Raw genomic sequence first — 21,415 nt, forward strand, 5'->3', positions numbered from 1 at the left:
CCTCAAAGATCATCTAGTTTCAACCCCCCTGCTGAGTGCAGAGTTGCCAACCACTAGACCAGGCTGCCCAGAGCCACATCCAGCCTGGCCTTGAATGCCTCCAGGGACGAGGCATCCACAACCTCCTTGGGCAACATGTTTCAGTGTGTCACCACCCTCTGAGTGAAAACTTCCTCCTAATATCCCTCCTCCCTTATCTACAAGAAGGGTTGTAAGGAGGATCCGGGAAACTACAGGCCTGTCAGCCTGACCTCGGTGCCGGGGAAGGTTATGGAGCAGATTGTCCTGAGGGAGATCACGCGGCATTTGCAGGACAACTGGGGAATCAGGCCCAGCCAGCATGGGTTTGTGATGGGCAGGTCCTGCTTGACCAACCTGATTTCCTTCGATGATCTAGTGACCCACCTGGTGGATGAGGGAAAGGCTGTTGATGTGGTCTACCTAGACTTCAGCAAAGCCTTTGACACTGTCTCCCACAGTATTCTCCTGGAGAAGCTGGCAGCCCGTGGCTTGGACAGGTACACTCTTTGCTGGGTAAGGAGCTGGCTGGAGGGCCAGGCCCAGAGAGTGGTGGTGAATGGAGTTAAATGCAGCTGGCGACCAGTCACAAGTGGGGTTCCCCAGGCGTCGGTGCTGGGGCCTGTCCTTTTCAATATCTTTATTGGTGACCTGGATGAGGGCATTGAGAGCACCCTCAGTAAGTTTGCAGACAACACCAAGCTGGCAGGAAGTGTCGATCTGCCTGGGGGTAGAGAGGCCCTACAGAGAGATCTGGACAGGCTGGATCTCTGGGCTGAAGCCAATGGGATGAGGTTCAACAAGACCAAGTGCTGGGTCCAGCACTTTGGCCACAACAACCCTAGGTAACGCTACAGGCTTGGGGCAGAGTGTCTGGAAAGTTGTGTGGAGGAAACGGACCTGGGGGAATTGGTCAATGCTTGGCTGAGCATGAGCCAGCAGTGTGCCCAGGTGGCCAAGAAGGCCAATGGCATCCTGGCTTTTACCAGAAATAGTGTTGCCAGTAGAAATAGGGAAGTAGTTGTCCCTCTGTACTCAGCACTGGTGAGGCTGCGCCTTGAGTACTGTGTCCAGTTTTGGGCCCCTTCATTGGAGAGGTTCTCCAGCCCTCTATCATCTTGGTCGCCCTCCTCTGGATCTGTTCCAAGAGCTCCACGTCTTTCTTGTGCTGGGCGCCCCAGGCCTGGACACAGTACTCCAGATGGGGCCTCACAAGAGCTGAGTAGGGGGGGACCACCACCTCCCTCTCCCTGCTGGCCACTCCTGTTTTAACGCAGCCCAGAACATAGTTGGCCTTCCGGGCTGCCAGCACACACTGCTCACTCACGTCCAGCTTCTCGTCCACCAGGACCCCCAAGTCCTTCTCTGCAGGGCTGCTCTCAAGGAGTTCTTCCCCCAGTCTGTGTCAATACCTGGGATTGCCCTGGCCCAAGTGCAGCACCTTGCATTTGGCCTTATTAAACCGCATTAGGTTCACATGGGCCCACTTCTCCAGCCTGTCCAGGTTCCTCTGGATGGATTCCCTTCCCTCCAGTGTATTGACTACACCGCTCAGCTTGGTGTCATCAGCTTGGTGGTGGTGGTGTTGTTTTTAAAATAAATCATAGTTAAGAAACCATTTGCAGAGATTATAAGGATCGGCTAGTTTCCAGAGTTTGGAAATATGTTCAATTATTAGGTCGGTTCAGTTGTACATGAAGAGTAGTACAGGTCACGTGACACATGCAAGAGAGGCTTTACCAAATTAAAACTTCAGTGGGAGAAAAAGTGCTAAAACCTCATTAATAGTCTTCTGCAAGGGAATTATTCTGTAGCTGTCTATTTTAGGCTTGTTTTCCTTATTCTGAAAATTAACTGAAAGTTTTGTATATACAAAAGCAGGTGCCCTATTGAATTCTTGTGTGAACTGAATAACAGGCCTGTGGTCTGGGAGATAGTATTTTATTGAAACATCTAAAACAGAATCATAATTTGCAGTGTTGGTGATATACAATATAATATATGTATTTCTTTGCAGCCCCTGGCCTCAGTGCACGCATTCATCCCAGGAGAGGTGAAAACAAATAGAAGACAGCTAGTCCTTAGCATATAAATATATACGTTGTTTTTATTAGTGAATTTCTCATTGGGAATGGTATTCCTTTATATGGAAAGGAGATGAGAAAGGTGTGTAATAACTGGATTACTTAGTTTGTTTGCAAATTGGAAAAGTAGTATTCTTTTACATATTTCATGGTAATGTCTGTGGAAGAGAGAAAGAAATATTCTTCTAAAGCAAAAGGGTGGCTATTTTATGATGAGTAGGCTGTGTGTGCTTTTTAAACAACAGTAACAAAATGAGAAATTTTATTTTGCTTTACTGTATTAAAAGTAAACTGCTCAAAGCTGTATTAACAGCTTCAATCTTAGATATTTACTTATATATTTTCCATTTTCCTTAAACAGTTAATGTGAAAATTTGGAAGAAGCAATCTGTTGCTGCAAAGTGAATTTTCCTTCTTTGAATATTTGACAATTTTGACACTATGGGAAATTCTTTCAAGTTTTACTGCTGCCAATTTCTGATTTTTTTATCAATGCAGAATACTCTAAAATGATAGAGTTCACATAGCTGATTTGAGAAACCTTTGGAATATACTGAAGGCCTTTCTATTTTATGCATCAACTAAAAGGAATAGAAAAATGATTTAATTTTTCTTATATAAAAGGTTTTTTAAACAAGCCACTTTCCGTGGGTTATTATTTAACCCTTTCAATGACAGTGAGAATGAGGAGAAAAATGACTTGTCTCAAGCTGGTAGGCTCAATATATGGTCTAGCTCTATTTTAGTGCAGCTCAAATTCTAAGATGAGAAAATTGCCAAAATTTACAATTCAAAGTACGTTTCATCAGGGAGAAATCCACAGATTGTTTTGACACTCAGTTGGAAATTGAGCATGAAGATGGACATCTCATGAAATTTGCAGCTGCTGATAGAATTTATATTTCCATAAAGGCCATCAACAGTAGCAGCCTGCAGGGGAAGTTAGGGAAAAATGACAAAAATTGTGAGGCTAGCATTTTTTTCCTCAGCCTTATAGCAGCAAATTACTTGTAATAAGGTCCGACACTGACCAGGATTAAAGAAAAATGTAGGCAGCCAGAAGGAAATGATATGTCAGTTTAATTGACTTGAACTAAAAATGTCTGAATTTGATACTTAAATGTATGTTTACTCATCTGTATGGTATGTAAAATTCTGCTACAAATCAAGTGTCCTTAAGCTGAAAAATAAGACACTTACTGGTAATTACAGAAGGTATCGTATAGATAATTAGATTTTGTAATAAATTCCCAGGATAGAGAATGAATGATAACAAAACGTGAAAAAGTAGATCATCTCTATTACGGGTGAAAATCTCATCTCTTCGACTTGTGTTTGCTCCACTACACTCATAGGTACACACATAGATGTATGAGAGGCTGGGCAAGTCCTGAATGTGTTTTTGAGTAACAAGTCTCATTACGTTGATCATTTAAAAAGGAAGTATGTATTCACAAAAACAAGTTGAGGTTATCAAAACAATTAGTAAGAAATGACATTGAGACAAATGTCGTAGTATAATTGAACATGTGTATCTTCTGTATTCTTGCTTTCCCTTTGTGTTTCCATTGAAGGAATTGGGTGGGGAAAATTTTTAAATGTTGAAGTACCTCCTTTTCAGTAGAAATGCTATCATAATTATCATTGTCTTTGAGAGATTACAACTTCCTTAATATCCATGTTTCAAAATACCTGTGCATTTTAGGACTACAGGAAAGGTGAATGTTTTAAGTATTCATTTTTCATCTCAGTGCATGAAGTACTACACATTTAACTTCCAGTGCACAGCAAGGCAGCTATACCCACCAAGTTGTATTCAGAAGCCTTTTCCTCATAGTTAATGATCTGTATCTGCATCATCCTGTGCTGCAATTTCATCATGTCTTGCAAGCTAAGCAATGTCAACAAAAATAATTCTGAGGTTAGCAGACACTTAAATGTTCCAGAAACTGAAAAGGGAGTTTTTTGTAGCTGATACAATTTCTTTAGTACCAGGGACAAAGGCAAGTCAGGATGTAGCCTGGAGAGTCTTATGCTACTACATGACTTATTATGGGAAGGTTGTTTGTGGGTTTTTTTTTATGTTAGTTGTTTTAAAGTATCTCCAAGTTGTATTCAGTGCTTACTTGCGTGCCAAGTCTCACTTGAACATGTTGAAAAAGTGCTTTTTCACTTGCTTCCCTAAAGAGCTGTGTGATTCCTCTTGTTTCATTGCAGAATTGTGCTTTAGTATGATGAAACACAGGTCATGTGTAGTCTTAATAACAGTACAGTTTTTTAGCATGTTGAGATATTTAAGAACGAAAGAGTTGCATGACATCTCAGTATAAGAACATGAGGATCACATATCTTAGCTTCTCAAATCAGAATCAGAAAGGAGTGTGTTGGAATTTTAAAGAGATTAATTGAATAACGTTGCAGTAATAAGAATCTCTGTGAACATCATGATTTCTGCGAGTTCACATTTCAGAGATTAAGTTAGGAAAGTGTCATAACACAACTGTATTTTTAGTCTTACTTGTGAAAATTAAAATACAGTTTAGGAACATACAAGTCTTTGAAAAGCACCTGAAAAGGTGCTAAACTGTCAAACACTTCTATAAATGTTTTTAGAAGCTGTGTGAGTATAAAGTTTGCTATTCAGTCTCATCTTTCACTGGCGTCAACGTAAATGCTTTCAAGTAGAAGCTTTTACGTGTACTTAGTGGCTTCCGTTGTTGCCATTAGTACTTTGGCATTTAATAACAGCAAAATACTCTAACATCACCAGGTACACAATTGAGTAGGTACTTGATTAAGTATTTACATACTTGGGAAGCTCGTGGACCTCTATATTTGCTGGTTAGCCCAAAATTTATTTAGTGAGTCAAACTGGGAAAGTAGAAAAACTGACCAGAGGGGACTGCATGGTGCTTTTTTGTGCACATATTTGTTTTTCTAACATCCCAGCTGACCACAGAAACTCCCAAATTTGAGGAGATGAATTGTTGGGTTGACTCAAGTTGAAAATATTTTTTGGGTTTCAACTGGTTCTTCCCTATTCCACTCCATTCTTTTATTGTTCTAAATAGTTCTGAAAGCCAGTGAGTCTTTGTTGCAATGCCTTGTTTTTGTGGAAGTTTTTTTCCTTCTTCGCTGCCTACACCACTTTGAGCTGACCAAAATCAGCTAAAATGTTGTGTTATGGTTTTATTTCCCCTTCTGTATGAGCGTTATTGGAAAACACTTTCACTAGTGGGTGCTCATAGGCCAGCCAGCATAAAGACACAAATTTCTGAAGCAGAGGTTAAAAAGTAGTTAACAGTGTAGAGTAAGAATTAATTCCAGCAATTTTTTAAGCTTTCAAAGGATTCTGTGCTATCAGCCTTAATCCACTTCGTGATTGTACTTTTTAGTAAGTATTATTTGATCTCATTTAAAAAGAAAAAGAAAAAAAAATTTAAAATGTACCAAAGTGGTACTTGGAAACACTTGCTTTTCTTACATGTCTAACCAAGTAAAGATTTTTTATTTTTGTTGATTAAAAAAATACAATGTTTTTCAAACTTCTGACTTTAAATATTAAAAGCTATGGAAGTGTATCCTAACCTGAACAACGATAGTTAAGCTCCTGTAAGCATTTATTTTGTTATTTTGAAGCATGCTGCAATACCCAAAGAATGTTACTTCACCTGCTGGATGAATGGAGTGAGGTTTTTTTGAACAGAATATTCACATACAGCATGTCTCAAGTTGACGTTAGCATTTGCGGGTAGGGCCGCTCAGATGGTACTCAGACTGTTAAAGCAGACTACAGACCACACCAACTTCAGAGCCACACTGGCGTGCTTAGATGGAGTCTAACTCTGTCTCCTGTGTCTTAAATCTTAGGAACTCTGTTCACATCTAGCTGAGATATAGACTTTCTAAGAGTTGTGTAATTGCTTTGCAGGTGAGAATGAGCAACTTAACCATAGTGGGAGTTTTTTTTTGTGGTATGTTGATGTATCTGTATCTTTCTTTTGTTTTCCTGTCTGTGGACAGTGGACTTTATTGAAGCCTTTCTCTTCTGCTCTCAAATCTTCTGTCTTGGACTATACCAAATAGTGCAAGCACAGCTGTGAAACATAACTTCTCAACTTTCCTGATAGAATGAATAGCATATAACCCTAACCCTTTACTTCAGAAGTTGTGCTCTTGTTTTTACTTCTCTACACTCTACAATGTAAAGCAAATAAATTAGCAAGCTAGTATTCTCTAATCCTTCAAGTAAGATGCGTAGTATTAGCTATAATTGTGTTCAGACCTTGTATATGACTGAATGTTCTTGGCAAATCTCAAACCTGTAATCCTTTTGTATAAATTATTAGAACTTATTGAAAAAATAGCATTTGCTCCTTGAGTGCAGCTAGCTGTAATAATTCCATTTATACTGTAAAAAAAAAAAAAGAGATGGCAAATGAGAATTTATGAATGATGTATAATTGAAACATAATTAATCATTCAAACCAGACTGTAACACTGCTGTGTTGGGCCATATTGCTTAATTGATGTTCTCCGCAGCTGTAACTTTCTTTTCATTTCATTTACAATTCATACCCTTGCTGTCATTTGCCCATTTCTCTTCCCTGCATGACTGCCTTTTTGTTTATCTTCATGCATTGTTTTTATTTATAGAAAACAAGTTATTGTACCCTTTCTATTGACTTGCTAAATTCCCTTTTATACATGCTAAATCCCCATTTTACATAGATTTTCATTTACAGAAAATATTTGGTTCTTCATTCCTGGATTTTTTCACATTTTGGCAGTAATTGGTAGAAAACAGTTTCCCGAATCTGATAGACCAAAACAAACTAAAAGTCCAGTTGGGAGTAAGCGTCTACATGCCAGAGCACCAGAAATGCACGAGCTATTCAAGAAGTGGCGTTTGTACTAGCTGAATTTGCACCTTTGTTGGAAAAAGGATTGTGACATTGCATGTTTCCAGCAAGCTTATTGTAGATTCATTTACAAAACAGAGGTTCTTTGTAAAGGTGTATTATCTGTTTGGGGCTTTGTGCTGCTTTGATGAGATACAATTTGCAAGACTTTTTAAAGAGCTAGAAATAGGACTATATTTGTTACATCTTGCTGGGGGACTAGGCACCTGAGCATTTAGCAAAGGTTTTTAAATCTTAGTGACCACTGAAAGAACTTGCTTCTCAGTCAAACTGCAATTGTAGGTATTTTTAAACTGCCACTGTCTGAAGTGTACAGCAAGCTTTCAAAACATAAAGTTTGCATAAATACACATAAAATATATGGGCTCTTATCTCTAGTAGATCGACAGGTACATTCTTTTCAGAGTATAAGGTTTGTTATTCCTGAAAAGAAAATCTAACACAAAATGCCTTTTTTCACATATTTGACATAGAAGTAGGTGAACACAAGTTGGCTACTCAGTAGTTCATAATTGTTCGCAGCATTGTAATTTTATTAAAATAAACTATTTAACGTTAGAGAATAGAACACAGTTCTTGTAACCTCTTTGGCCTGTTTGAATGTCTTACAGTGGCCAAAAAGCAGAGGATGGCTCGCGTATGCTTACATAAGATCGGAAATAAGCATTAAAGCAGATTTCTTTCCAAGAGAACTTTCAATCTGAAATCCCAACTGTAGTTTCTCTGCAGTTGCAGTAACAATAACTGTCAAGTTTTTCAGAGATTGCAAGCATACTTAGAAACTGTGAGTCTTCTCTTTCACCATAAGGTGTTTGACAGTCAGGTGAATAAAATGATGCGATATTTCTGGGCAAATTTTAATGTCCAGAAACTTCTGTTAGAGAAGATACTGTACTATCTATAGCTCTTGACCATTTATTTAAGAATGAAGAATGGTCAGCATCACAATTACTCATTTGCTGATTCTTTATCTTTCAGGGAAGTAATGTAAAGTAGTTACACCAAGTGCTGAATATGGTTATTCACATTTCGTGTTATGCCTTCTAGTTCTCTATCTGTTGAGTTTACAATAGATATTGTTGGTTTTTGTGCTGGTCTGGATTCTACTCAAAGTATGCCAGTGGAGTGATGTATTCTGCTTAGGTATTCTAGTCATTTAGCCCTAAATGCTCTGTTAGCCCTAAAGTACTCTGTTTACCAGAGGTAGAGATTGTTTCTTTATTCCTGCTCATCAACTGCCTTTGTTTGATAATACTGTGGTGTTTGTTTTTTTTTTTTTTTGTCTTTTGGATATGTTGTGGGGTTTTTTGCTTTGATAGAATGAGCATCAAAGATAAGAAGTAGTATGGTTTCATCCTTTTCTCTGACCTAGATTTCTAAGGTATTGATATTGTACATGTAATCACAGCATCATAGAATATCCTGGGTGAGAAGGGACCCATAAAGATCATTGAGTACAGCTCCTGGCCCTACACAGTACTACTCAAAAATCAGACTGCATATCTGTGAACATCATCCAGATGGTTCCTGAGCTCTGACAGCTTGGTACCGTGACCACTGCCCTGTGAGGCCTGTTCTAGTGCCTTGTAACCCTCTGATTAAGAAACTTTTCCTGAAACCCAAACTGAACTGTGTGCCTGAATTGGGCACACTGTTGACTCATGTTAAACTTGCTGTCAACCAAGACCACCAAATCTCTTTCAGTGAGGCTGCTCTCCAGTGTCTCATCCCCTGGGCTGTATGTATAGCCAGGATTGCCCCTTTCCCAGGTGCAGAATCCAGCACTTACTCTTGTTAAAATTCATGCGGCTGGTGATTTCCCTGATCTCTCATTTGTCTAGATCTCTCTGCAAAGCCTCTCCACCCTTGATGATGTCAACATCTCCCCCTATTTCATATTGTCAGCAGACTTGCTCAAAACACATTCTAGTCCTACATCCAAGTGGTGTATGTAAGCATTAAAGAGATCTGGCGCTAAAATGGAGCCCTGGGAAACCGTGCTAGTGACTGGCCACCACTCATATAACCCCATTTACAGTAACCCTTTGGACCCAACCCATCAGCCAATTGCTCATGCATTGTGTTACGTTTTTCTCTAGCTGTATGCTGGACATTTTGTCCAGATGGATACTATGAGAAACCTATCAAAGTATCAAGTATCAAAACCTTTACTGAAATCCAAAAAGATAGCACCAATTGGCATCACATGGTCAACTAGATGGAAGACCTTGTTGTAAAGGGAAAATGAGTTAGTTAAACAGGACCTTCGCCTCATTAACTTGTTGGCTGCGACCAGTGACCACATTGTCCTTCAGTTGTTTTTCAATAACTCCCAGCATAATTTTCTCCATAATTTTACTAGGCACTGAAATGAGACTGCCAGACCTGTGATTGTCAGCCTTCTTTCTTGCCCTTCTTGAAATCTGGAACAAGATTTGACAGTTTCCATTCAATTGGGACCTCTCCAGATTCCCAGGACAATGGAAAAATAATTGAGAGAGGTGTTGCTGTGACATTGGCCAGCTCTCTGAGTATCCTGGGATGAATCCCATTCGGTCCCATGGACTTAAGGGCATCTAGGTGGACCAGAAAATCTCACACAGGTTTGGAGTTGCCTGAGAGTTGATCATTACTGCAGTCCTGGTTTTCCAACAACAGGGCATCTGGTGTCCCAGATGCAGAGAGATGTGAAAATCATCAATGCTACTGTGTGGTTGTTCTTCAAAATAACATCTTTGGGAAATAATTCTCTGAGTTTGGCTTTACCATGCAATCTAACTATGGATTAAATAAATTAATTTTTTATATCTAATGAAAGCTTGCAGAACAATGTGAAGCAATGTATGCTAAAAGCAGGTTAGTTAAGAATGTACTTCATTTGAAGATGTGTAGAGATACAGTATCAATCACAGTTTGTGGTAGCAAATAGAAAAATACACCCTTTTATGTTTGTTTATGTTAGTTTAATCACACTGTTCCTGTGCCTGTGTAGAATTTAAACAATGGACAGTTTTTTGAACGATTGTGTTCACAGTAAAATGTAGTGACTTTACAGCAATGAAGAAGAGTGTTAATTCCGAGACTTACACAGGGTCAGCAATATCTATGGAATGGATATTCTATCAGAAATATCTATGGATTGTATGTTGTTCCTTGAGGCTGTAGGAGCTTGAGCCAGGAATGGCGTTAATTTATGAACTCTATATAAGCAGGGAACCTTGAAATATGGGAATTCCACCAAAAAAAAAGGCTAACCAATTTTTTTGTTGTTCTATCTATTGTTTTGCTGAATTTAATACTTAACAGTGAGCAATAGTATGCAGAAATGAGTAAACTGTAATGACTGTCTTTCAGTATGAAAAAAAAATATTTTAGGTGGGTATTTCTTTCAGTATCTCCTCAAGATGTCAAATCATAGCAGCCTCATGGGCCTGGCAGAAAAAGGCTGTGGAATGTTAATTCCTTTCTCTGTGAGGAATGGAGAAATTGTACATACTTTCTAGTATCTAGTAGTTTTAAAAGATTCCAGGACTTTCCAAAGTGAAGGCTGCAGTGATTAAAAATATTTTAGATATATTTTTTTATATCTTAAATGGACACTATATATTCCACAGGCAGTGTATCTGCTATGTTCCATGTCACCGGTCAAACCTTCATTTTTCCTTTTTGGCTATCGTAGAATCTGTGAGTGGGTGGTAGATCCAGGTTCTCCACAGTGGCTTCTATTTTAATAGATTGAATATTTCCTATCAGAATGATCTTCGTGTTTTTAATTTTTTAATGTAGTAAATAGTTGTTAAGCGTACGGAAAGGCTCATAGGCCCAGAGCTGTTGCCACTAATGGGTCTGATGTGGCCTGAACACTTGGCAGAGCTCACCAGTGAACTCTGTCCTAATTTTTTGCCTCTATAGCAGTTTCGAATTTCTGGTCTCTTACCAGCAAAGGTGTGTGTGGAAGATATCTGAATGAAGGGAAAAGCAGGTTTGATTGACAGGTCCTCAGAGAAGCATTCACAAAGGGAGTGCTAGACTTGAGGTAGAATGAGGTTGACAATTTAGGCCATTAATAATCCAAGTGAACGGTAGAACATGCAAACTTTTGATGAAGTTACTGAAGTAGATAGCATCTCAAATAGATATCTTGGTGGCAATCATTTTCTCACTATTTAAATCCTTCATTTTTATTCTCCAGACATCATTTCACTTGTGTGAATAAAAGTTCCTTCAAAACAATAACATAATCAGCAATTTAAATATTGTATGTGTATATATATGTAACTGTTTCTTTTTTTTTTCTTTGTTTTGCTGTAGGGCACATTAAACCTGAAAGAAGGTTTGTAGAAGCAGTGAACCGGCAAGCATATCAGTATGAGATGGGCGACTTTCCAACAGAATGGGAAGGTAAATCTTGAATATTTTGGTTTTATTTCAAAGTAACTTTGTCAATGAATTTAGATTCAGTTTTTTTTTTTTTTAATGGAATGCCTTACTGTGTGAATAGGTTTTCTCTTATCTTTCATTTTGAGTTACTTTTGTATAATTACTTAGATATGAATTCTTAAAGTGACTCCTTTGCAAATAAGGATAAATAATGTTTAGGAAATCAGTACTTAATAAAAATGTAAATAAAGTCTGCCTGATTATGGCTTTCTCCTGTTAAATGTGAAAATATTTGTGCCTGAAGGGGATCTGATAGAATAACCAAAACTAAGTGTGTTAAACTTGCTGATTATGCCTTTACTGCAGCGTCATTTTGTAGGTCAGCTCAATTATTGGTGGCACAGTGATGGGGCTTTTCTTTAATTATTATTTTAATGGTAGTATCTGGCTTCCAGTACTCTTCATTGCAGGGTCTTGTAGGGAGCTGGAGAGCCTGTAAAGTACTTAATGTTTTTTGGGTTATTTTTTTCCCATCAGTTCTAATGAAAATTTTCTTTCTACGTCCCAAAATTTCAGACAAATTCAGGGAAGCTAGAGAAATTCCTCAAGATTAACTAAGCTGCCCTTGCAAGAGAGAAGGGAGAGTGGGATTGTATGTTGTTCCTTGAGGCTGTAGGAGCTTGAGCCAGGAGTGGCGTTAAGTATAATTTATGAACTCTATATAAGCAGGGAACCTTGAAATATGGGAATCCCACCAAAAAAAAAAGGCTAACCGATTTTTGTTGTTGTTGTTCAATGTCAATTTAAACAGTATAGAGAGTTTTTTTGGAAGCTTAAAGTAATTTTTAAAAGCGAAAACTGGTACTCCTGTATTTGAACAGGCTGTTCAGGAAATTATTGTGTGTTTGCTACGTATTGGGATGTGAATTAGTGATGTGGGATGCTCTCTACTTCTTTTCTGCCTCCTGTAAAATGAAAAAAAATCTGAGTAAGAAATGGGAAAGAATGAAAAGATTAGAGAGTTCAAGTAATGCTATAGAGGCCAGCCAGCTGAGTGGGAATAGTTTAACACAGGATTTTTAGACACGCTTTGCTGAAGGCTCTTTACAATTCTATCCTTGTAGTTTTCCTCTTTAAGAGGAAAGGGGAAATGTGATGCTCCCCAGGCTATCAAGATCTGTGCTAAACTTTCAGCCTGCTATCTTCTATACAGACTTCTGAAAAATTCCCAGTGCATTCTTCCTGTGGGTGTTCACTTGATAGTTCATGCTGTTGTGTACACTAATCATTCCAGCAAATAGTCTGAGGCTTTGCAGGAGGATCTCTGAAACACTTGCTGTTTTCTCTGAATACTAAAAGTTTAGTATAAGATTAGAAGGCTGTATAATATTTCTTATTATTGTTCTTTCTTTATTCTTTGATCTTTGGGGGGGATAGTTTTTGTTTTCTAAATCCTCTCTGCCCGGCACATTCTTAGATCTCCAGGAGCCTTCTCTCCAAATAGCATGTAAGTGCTCTGACATTTACAATGTCTCTACTTCAATTTTGCGTGCACTTTCAGCACTAGCATTCTCTTTTCCAGCCGTCTCAGTTTTTCCACTTGAAGAACTGTGCTAAAATCTGTGCTGCCTTGTTTCCTCTCCTTTTTTTTTTTTTCCTGAAGGGCCACAAAGATAATCAGAGGGCTGGAGCACCTCCCCTCCGAAGACAAGCTGAGGGAGCTGGGCTTGTTTGGCCTGGAGAAGAGAAGGCTTCAGGGGTGACCTCATTGCAGCCCTCCAGTACCTAAAAGGGAGCCTACGAACAGGAGGGGTGTCAACTCTTGACAAGGGTAGAAAATGGCAGGACAAGGGGAAATGGTTTTAAGTTGAAGGAGGGAAGATTTAGGTTGGATATCAGGGAGAAGTTCTTTACTGAGAGTGGTGAGGTGCTGGAACAGGTTGCCCAGAGAGGGTGTGGGTGCCCCGTCCTTGGAGGTGTTCAAGGCCAGGTTGGATGGTGCCCTGGGCAGCCTGGTCTAGTATTAGATGTGGAGGTTGGTGGCCCTGCCTGCAGCAAGGGGGTTGGAGCTTGATGATCCTTGAGGTCCCTTCCAACAGGAACTATTCTATGCTTCTGTGATTTAATTTCCGAAGTTAACCAGACCCATGGATATTACAAAAGGCTTGAATGTCTATTAAGGCTTTTGCTGAACTGAAACATGCTCAATATTGCAAAAATAGAATCATAATTCCTTGTGTTCTCTTTAGCATTAACTGTTTGTACACTTTTTGTACTGCAGTTTTGTATTTAGAAAATAATCCTGCAGGGAAGGTCTTGGGGGTTTTGGTGAATGAAAAGCTTGACATGAGCCAGCATTGTGCGCCTACAGCCCAGGAGCCAACAGTATCCTGGCTGCATCAAAAGAGAGGTGGCCAGTAGGGTGAGGGAGGGGATTGTCCCCCTCTGCTCTGCCGTCATGAAGCCCCATCTGCAGTATGGCATCCAGGCCCGGGGCCCCCAGCGCAAGAAAGACGTGGACTTGTTGGAGTGGTCCAGAGGAGGGCTGCAAAGACGATCAGAGGGCTGGAGCCCCTCTCTTACAGGGAAGAGCTGAGGAATTTGGGTGTGTTCAGCTTGGAGAAGAGAAGGCTTTGGAGGGGGGACCTCAGTGCAACCTTCCAATACTTGAACGGAGCTTACAAGCAGGACAGATGGACCAACTTCATACACAGCCTTATAGAGATAGGACAAGGGGGAATGGCTTTAAACTGAAAGAGGGGAGGGAAGGTTTGGGTTAGATGCTAGAAAGAATTGTTTTACTTGGCAGGTGGTGAGGTACTAACTGGCACAGGCTGCCCAGAGAGACTGTGGATGCCCCATCCCTGGAAGTGTTCAAGGCCAGGTTTGGTGGGGCATTGGTCAGCCTGATCTGGTGGGCGACAACCCTGTCCATGAGAATGAGGGTTAGAACTGGGTAACTGCTAAGGTGACTTCCAACCTAAGCTGTTCTAATGATTCTAATCTGTGCACAGAATTTGAAGATTACGTATTTTTGCTTTGATTAAGCCTTTTATATTTTAGTACAAGGTAAGAAAGTATGCTTTTCCCTAGGCAACATGGATGCAGCCAACAGATAACCTTTCTGTAATGTTAATTCTGAATGTTGACCTACTGTAGAATATGTAATTTACCTCCTCAGGACATGTCAGTAGTGCTCCCAAGAGGAGATCAGCAATTTTACATACCTACAGTGATTCCTGACATTGCATGCTTCATGCAGCAGTAAAGCTTATCTTCTCCTTGTCTTCCCTTTTTTTCCTGATAATGTTCAGTGATTAATGGTAGTCTTAATTTGCATGCTCGCTTTTGCATTCATTACAGTGCGTTATGTGCCAGTAGGAGTCTTAAAGTTCAATGAAAATCTCATGCATACTAATGAGAATGCAAATGAGTTCTGGTGAAAGAATGCAAGGGTCTCAAGGTAGCGAACATCCAGCAATCTTGCAAAATTCCTTTTAGACAAAAGTGGCATTGCAATGCATACAGAAAGCAGGAAGTGCCATCCAGATAAATTAAAAGCATCGCCATAATTAGTTGGAAGTGGAGGCAATCAATTCATTTTACTAAAGCTTTGGAGGGTCTGGGTGACAGGCAAGCACGTTTTCATTGTAGTCAGTATGTACACATAAACTTTGCTGCTTTACCCATTTTGAAGCATTTTGGCTGACAACATGTAAGAGCACTTTGTTTTGTTAATGTAGAAGATGAGTGTTCATGTGGAAATCTCTAGCTGCAACTGTCACTGGACTCTTTTTAAGAGTGTGTGTGTGGTCAAATACTGTGTAACATCTGCCTTGTTTTCATCAACAAGTACTTAACTGTCTTATAAATCTGTTTAGTACTTAAACTTCTTTGATGAGGAGTGTAATAGCATAAAGAAACGTATGAGAGCTTTTCATCACTAAATTTTATGTACTGAACATTTTAAAAGAGATGGTAAATGTATTAATTTCAAGATATTCTGTTGGACTTCCTTAAGACAGGTACTAAATCACTAAGATATCATGGATTGTATGTTTTTAAGCATTTATTCTTTCTTGGTTACCATGAATTTTTTATGCACAAGTTATAAGGGGTTAGTATTCCGTATTCTGGAATCATAGGTAGGGTGCTCAAAGTATTTCCACCTGAAAACTGTTGGGGATTAAGTACATTAAATTTCTTGAAGAGTGGTCAGGTGAGCAATCTAAAAAAAAAAAATTAAAATTAGAATTAGAAAAATATGTTGCTTTTGAAATATTGATGAAACTATTTGAGACTAAAGTAAAATATAGTAAAATGCACTGAATTCAGATGAAAATTTCTGTGCTTTTAATCTTGTATCTTGGTCTGTGCTTTATGTAAAATGTTTCTGAAATGGATGTTCACAGAAGGAATATTATATATTAAATCTAAATTCATTTTATGGCTGCAAAGAGATTCTAGTGAATTTTCTTATACTCCTCTCTCAGTTACACAGCAGTGAATAAATTTTTCATTACATAATGTTTTTCTAATGCAGTTCGTTAGAGATACATTGAATGGCAATATGAATGGTAAAGTGAAATTACTCTGGAAAATGGTTTCCAGTATTTGTGTCGGCAAATTTTATTTAGACTTAAATGAACAAAATTTGTATCCTGGCACATATTAAAAGAAGAAAAGCTGATAGCTCCATGATAACTGTATATGTTATTTGTGAATTTAAAGGGATACCTGTTGATAGTGGTATGTTTGGGTAATGGTATGAGAAATAAACTGAGGGTAGTTTTATCATTTTTGAGTGTTTATATTAACAGAGATATATTAGTGAATGAAAACAAGTTGCATAATACTCTTCAGTTTGCAGGTTCTGTTCACGTAACTTATATGCAATGTATTATCCTTCACTGTGCTGTTTGTGGCTTCTTAGACTCAGGCAGATAATTAAATGAGAACATCTTTTAACAGAAGTATTCTGTTCATCTGAAAGTCATCACTGAAATAACTGACTATAAGTCCTGCCAGTGAAAGAAAATCTATTGTAATGACTATGTTTCAGCAATAGTTCATAGCAGCAGCTTATTTTGTATAGAATTCTAAATTTTAAGATTTTTTTCTAAGAATAACTAAGTTGTAACCAGTAGAAATTAGGATGCAGCTGTGAAAATATTGGCATTTTAAGAAAATACTGGCAATTTCAACAAAATGAAGTCATTTTTAGGTGCTGAGAGCAGTGAAATTGAGACCAGTGGTTTTGTAACAAATTGCCTCCGTGTGACAGAAAAATGAGATGTAGAAAGGAAAGAAGATGATACTTTATGGAAAGTAGTCCTAACAGTTCGGTTTTCACCAGACATTTTAAATTACTTCTCCATTTTTCTACAACTGCGTCTTTTAAACATATTTCTTGGTACTTAATATTTTTAGCACTTTTTTGCTTTTCTGTATGTGGTTAGAACTGTTGCTAAGTATGAACAGTGATGATTCTTTTCAGGAAGAAAGACTTTTGTGCTATGATTTTCTCTAACAACCTTGTTGAACCTTTTCCAAAGAGTGCCTGCAAAGCTGTCAGTGTACCAGCTTAGGCTCTGGTTTTATCAGATTTTGTATTTGGAAATTCTCATAAAGTTAAAGTGCTTGAAAGTGCTACAGGTACACGCAAAATGTTTTCTAAGTCTACAGAATTTAAGAGAAAGTCATCTTGTTGTATTTGTGTTACTGTAATGGACTGTTTTGCTTTCTAGTAACATAAAACTTTCTGCAGAAGTCTGATGTTCTTTATTCAATACTCAAACACTTCCCCCCAGTTGCGTATTTGTGTCTTGTCTTTGTTAGGACTAAAAGACTACTGAGTTGACAGGTATTGATATTCTTAAGCATATGCACGACAATTTTAATAAAAGATGTTTCAGAAATTTTTATCTGATACACAAGAAACAAACAACAGACCTTGTTTCATGTCACTGAAGATTTTTTTATCATTAACCTTGAATTAAGGTTATTGGCTTTGCCATGGTGGCTGATTTCTAAGCTATGTAGTGACATTTTCCCTCCTTTACTTCCCTTCTTAAGTTAATTTTAATCTATTCCTCCTAAAATCAGTTTCATCATGTTGCTAAAGCAGGATGGTGTTAGTGGTTCATTGTATGGGTGGTTTCATTTTCAGTAGTCAGGTGAAGTCATGGTACTGTGCAGCTGTTAGTGCTTTGAACTTGCTGCTTGACTTGTTTGCAGTTCCCCTCAAAATCCAGTGGAACTAGAAAATTAAAATTTGAAATAATCCCTTCTTAAGGCACTTCTGAAAGAGATGACCAGGGATATGACTGTGTGATAATGAAAATGGCATTTTTGGTCTAATTTTCAAGCACAGTAGCAAACAATTATCCAAAAATGTAAAAGAACATTTTGCCTTTGATCTGCTCCCCTTACGTTTGTTCTTCTGCTCACTACTGTTTGCATTCTGCTACTCATTCACCTAAAAAATACAAGCAGAAAAAAAAAATGTCTACAAAATATGCTAACTGGCACCTAGCAATTCTGTGGATTCAACAGTTTTGAGAAAATATTGCAGCTCGGTAGTGGTGCTTTTGAAGAGAGATGCATACTGACTCGTTCGCAGTCAGGGAATTTGTTTATGTAATAACTTCTGTAACAGAGTTGGAGCTCTCTGTAATAATTCATTGGCTGAATGAAGCAAGATTGGACATGGTGCCACTTCTCTGTCTGCAATGGAATCCCCTTGGAGTGCTGCTTCCAGGCAGCTCATGGTGGGAATAGGCATACATCTATTGATTGTAGTTCATAATGGGGAATCACAGGACAACCAGCATTGCCACTGCTGTAATTCTGCCTGTGTCCTTTCTATCATGAATTTGCTGCAACAGAGGGAGCATCCCTTCCTCCTGTCTGTTGTCCTACCTCCCCTTTGACTCAACAGGTAAAACCATGCAGCCTGACACTATGTAGACAGAGCTTATGGAAGTTTAGGGCTGTATCTTGCATCCCTGTGAAAGAACTCTAGTTAGCACTTATGTCAATAAGAGGTTTTCAAGCTTTAACAATGCTTGGGGCACATACAGGGATCCCTTTTCTCCACAGTAGTCTGAAGCTTTTCATGCTTTTCAGCAGTCATCTTGTTTTCTCAGGGCAAAACTCTGCTTTTTGTATAGCAAGCTCAACAAAAGGCTGGGCCTTAAACCCTGTTCTGGCGTTCTGGGTAATATGTAAGCTGTGCTCAAGCTCCCATAACAGGAGTGTTTTTTTCTTTCTCCATGGTGCCTGAGAGTATTGACTTGGGAAATAGCATACTGGGACTTGATACTTTGGGAAATACTATTTTGGTTTGCCATGTTGTGGCAAATTTTTATATAAATGTCTGCTTTCTGTTACAAAGTCAATATCATTTTGAGTTGTAATATTATCTGTGATCTTTGAAATAATCCATTTGATTTTTATTTCTTTTGCAGCTTGGATAAGAAAAAAAAGAAAGGATCCACCCACCATTGAGGTGAGAGATTAATTGTCTTTAAATTTTCAGTTGTGGTAGTTAAACTACAATAATTCATTTACAGCGGGTTTATTTGTCCAGTAAATTGTTACTTTGGGGAAAGAAGTTAGTGTGTTGCTTGCCTAATTTAAGAAATAATGTTAAGAGTTGATGTCTAACACTTAGGAAAATGAAAAATACATGGAGATAAAAACTCCAATGTTTTTGTTTCTTTTATCTATTTGAAATAAGAGTCTTTAAGATAATTATGGTTATTTAAGAGTTTTTTTTCTTTAATTAGGTGAATTCTCAAATTACAGCGTTGAATTTTTAAGAGAGGTCCTCTGCATATTAATACAATCTTTTTTTCAAGTGTAGCGATAAGCAGGACTAACGCAATGGAAACAACGTTACAAAAGGTGGAAGGAAAATACAGCGCTCACCCAGATCGGAAGATTTGGGGCTCGCAGGAAAAGGCTCCCACCAAGGAGGGATCTCCAGGCAGAGATCCTTCCTCAGGGGCAGTCAGCCCTTAAATGAGGCCTAAGAGGGGTGGAGCCAGGCTCCACCCCTTCTGGTTGCACAGGTGAATTGCCTTCACCTGTGCTCCCAGGGCTGACTGGGTCTTTCCTCCAGGTGCTCAATCAGTGGTTCAGGCCATGACTCAGCAGTTCCCATACATCAAGGTAGCTGACATTAAAATGCAGGCTTCAAATCCAATTGCCAGCATATTTATCGGTACAAGAAAACAGATTGCATTAACATTGTACAATGCTAATGAGATGGGAGAGTTGCAGCCATGACTTTTTCTCTCAGTGGTTTCTAGTGGAACAAAGAAGCAAAATATCCTACAGTCTCTAACACTAGTGACTTTGCAAAGAGTAGAATGAATTCAATTGTTGATGTGTGTATGCACACATATGCACACGTTTCCACTTCTTTCCCTGGACTTACATTATAAGCTGCTAAGTGTCAGCTAGGAGTGATAGAGTAGGTGAAGCATGGGTTACTACAGAAGATTCAAACAGACAGCCAGAGGGGCATAAACTTGACTTACATGAGTAGGAATAGTTGCTTTGAATTCAGTGAAGCTTTGCTGGCATGCTCTGACCAAAGCTTCGGTCACTTGGATCTTCTGAAATGTACTGATTGTGAAAAGTTGTCCTGCCTACCTGTACATTAGGATAAACTCAAGAAGCTTTTCATATGATGATAGCTCCCATGCAACTTACAGCTTTTTAACTATTTGTTCCTGCCTCTTTTCACCGTTTACCTCTGACATTGCAGAGATAAGGGCTATACTATGTGCATGAATGGAAGAAAATGTTAAATTTACCCTCAAACGATAGGACTCAAAAAAGAATTAATGCACATAAAAAGAAAACCCACAAACTTTTTTTCTCTCCCTCCTCATCTTTGCTGTGTGTGCAAAAGGGATACCTCAGAAAGCATTCCATCTAAGCTTGGACTTCTCTTTTAAATGGCCATGTCCCATATATACTGTATACATAAACTTTTGTTGTTGAAAGTATCACATCATGTGATACTTAAATACTTGAGGTATATCATGCCTTTCATGCTATGGTTTCCAAGAGCCAAACTCTTGTAATCATGCTGAGAGGAGACTACTGCAGAGAACATGAGCAGCCCTGGTTTTAGAATTTGTACAATAAAGCTCTTTCTGGCACTGGGGCTGTTGGTTCTCTTTCCAAAGGGAGTCTCTACAGGTCAGAGAAGTGTGGATCAATAGTGTTCAGAACATTTTACCTTCCAGAAAGAGCAATTTACAGAGGATGAAACACTACTGGGAGTAGTGTTGCATTCAGAGTTAAGAGGATTGCTTATACCTTCAGTTTCATGAGTTAATAGATCTGAAAAACTATGCAGCAGTTAGGTATTCTACCTTCAGGGCAGTGCGTTGACCTTGTCAGAGCAGAACTGATATACCAGCAATTCGAAAAGCAGTTACCTTTTCTTTCAAAAAATTTCCCTTGTAGATTGGGTTTTTTTGTCCTGTGTAAGGGAAGCTAGTTCAAGTATAAGTATGTTAAAAATTCCGCTAAAAATTTACGGTTGTATTTTAAATGTGATATACAGCTTAATTTTTTTTCTCTATTAGTATGGGGTGACATGCATGTTCTACTTTCCTCCTTGATTTGAAACTCTTGTGTTACAATGTGATTATAAAGATACTGGTGAAGTACATACAGAATACTATTTGGTCTCATGTAGAACTGATTTGCTTTAGTGTTTTAGGTACACAAAATTTATGGGTAGCTGTTCTGTATTATATTCCTGTTTTGACAGTAATGCTGATATGCTAAACTGCTGTTTGACAGCTATGGAACCAGGGAATATTTTTGACCGTGTTTCTTGTTGAAAGTATGTATAACAAATCTTGTTCTTTTACATATTTCTCGTGGGACTAGGCTGTTTCTGTTTTGTGCCTTAATGACATTTTACTGTCACCATCATATTGTAACACCACAGAACAACATTACAATTCCTGAAGTGTAAGTTCC

The 21,415-nt window shown here is 38.6% G+C and overlaps 1 protein-coding gene across 1 annotated transcript in view; it reads left to right on the forward strand.

Moving 5' to 3' along the window:
• Positions 1-21,415, forward strand: part of NDUFAF2 (NADH:ubiquinone oxidoreductase complex assembly factor 2) — a 49,163-nt gene that overhangs the window by 10,996 nt on the left and 16,752 nt on the right. The window contains exons 2-3 of the mRNA XM_021379804.1: positions 11,336-11,425; positions 18,874-18,914. Of these exons, the coding sequence (XP_021235479.1) occupies positions 11,336-11,425; positions 18,874-18,914 (131 nt within the window). The remainder of the gene's footprint in view (positions 1-11,335; positions 11,426-18,873; positions 18,915-21,415) is intronic.

Source organism: Numida meleagris, chromosome Z (assembly GCF_002078875.1).
Source record: "Numida meleagris isolate 19003 breed g44 Domestic line chromosome Z, NumMel1.0, whole genome shotgun sequence".
Taxonomy (NCBI): domain Eukaryota; kingdom Metazoa; phylum Chordata; class Aves; order Galliformes; family Numididae; genus Numida; species Numida meleagris.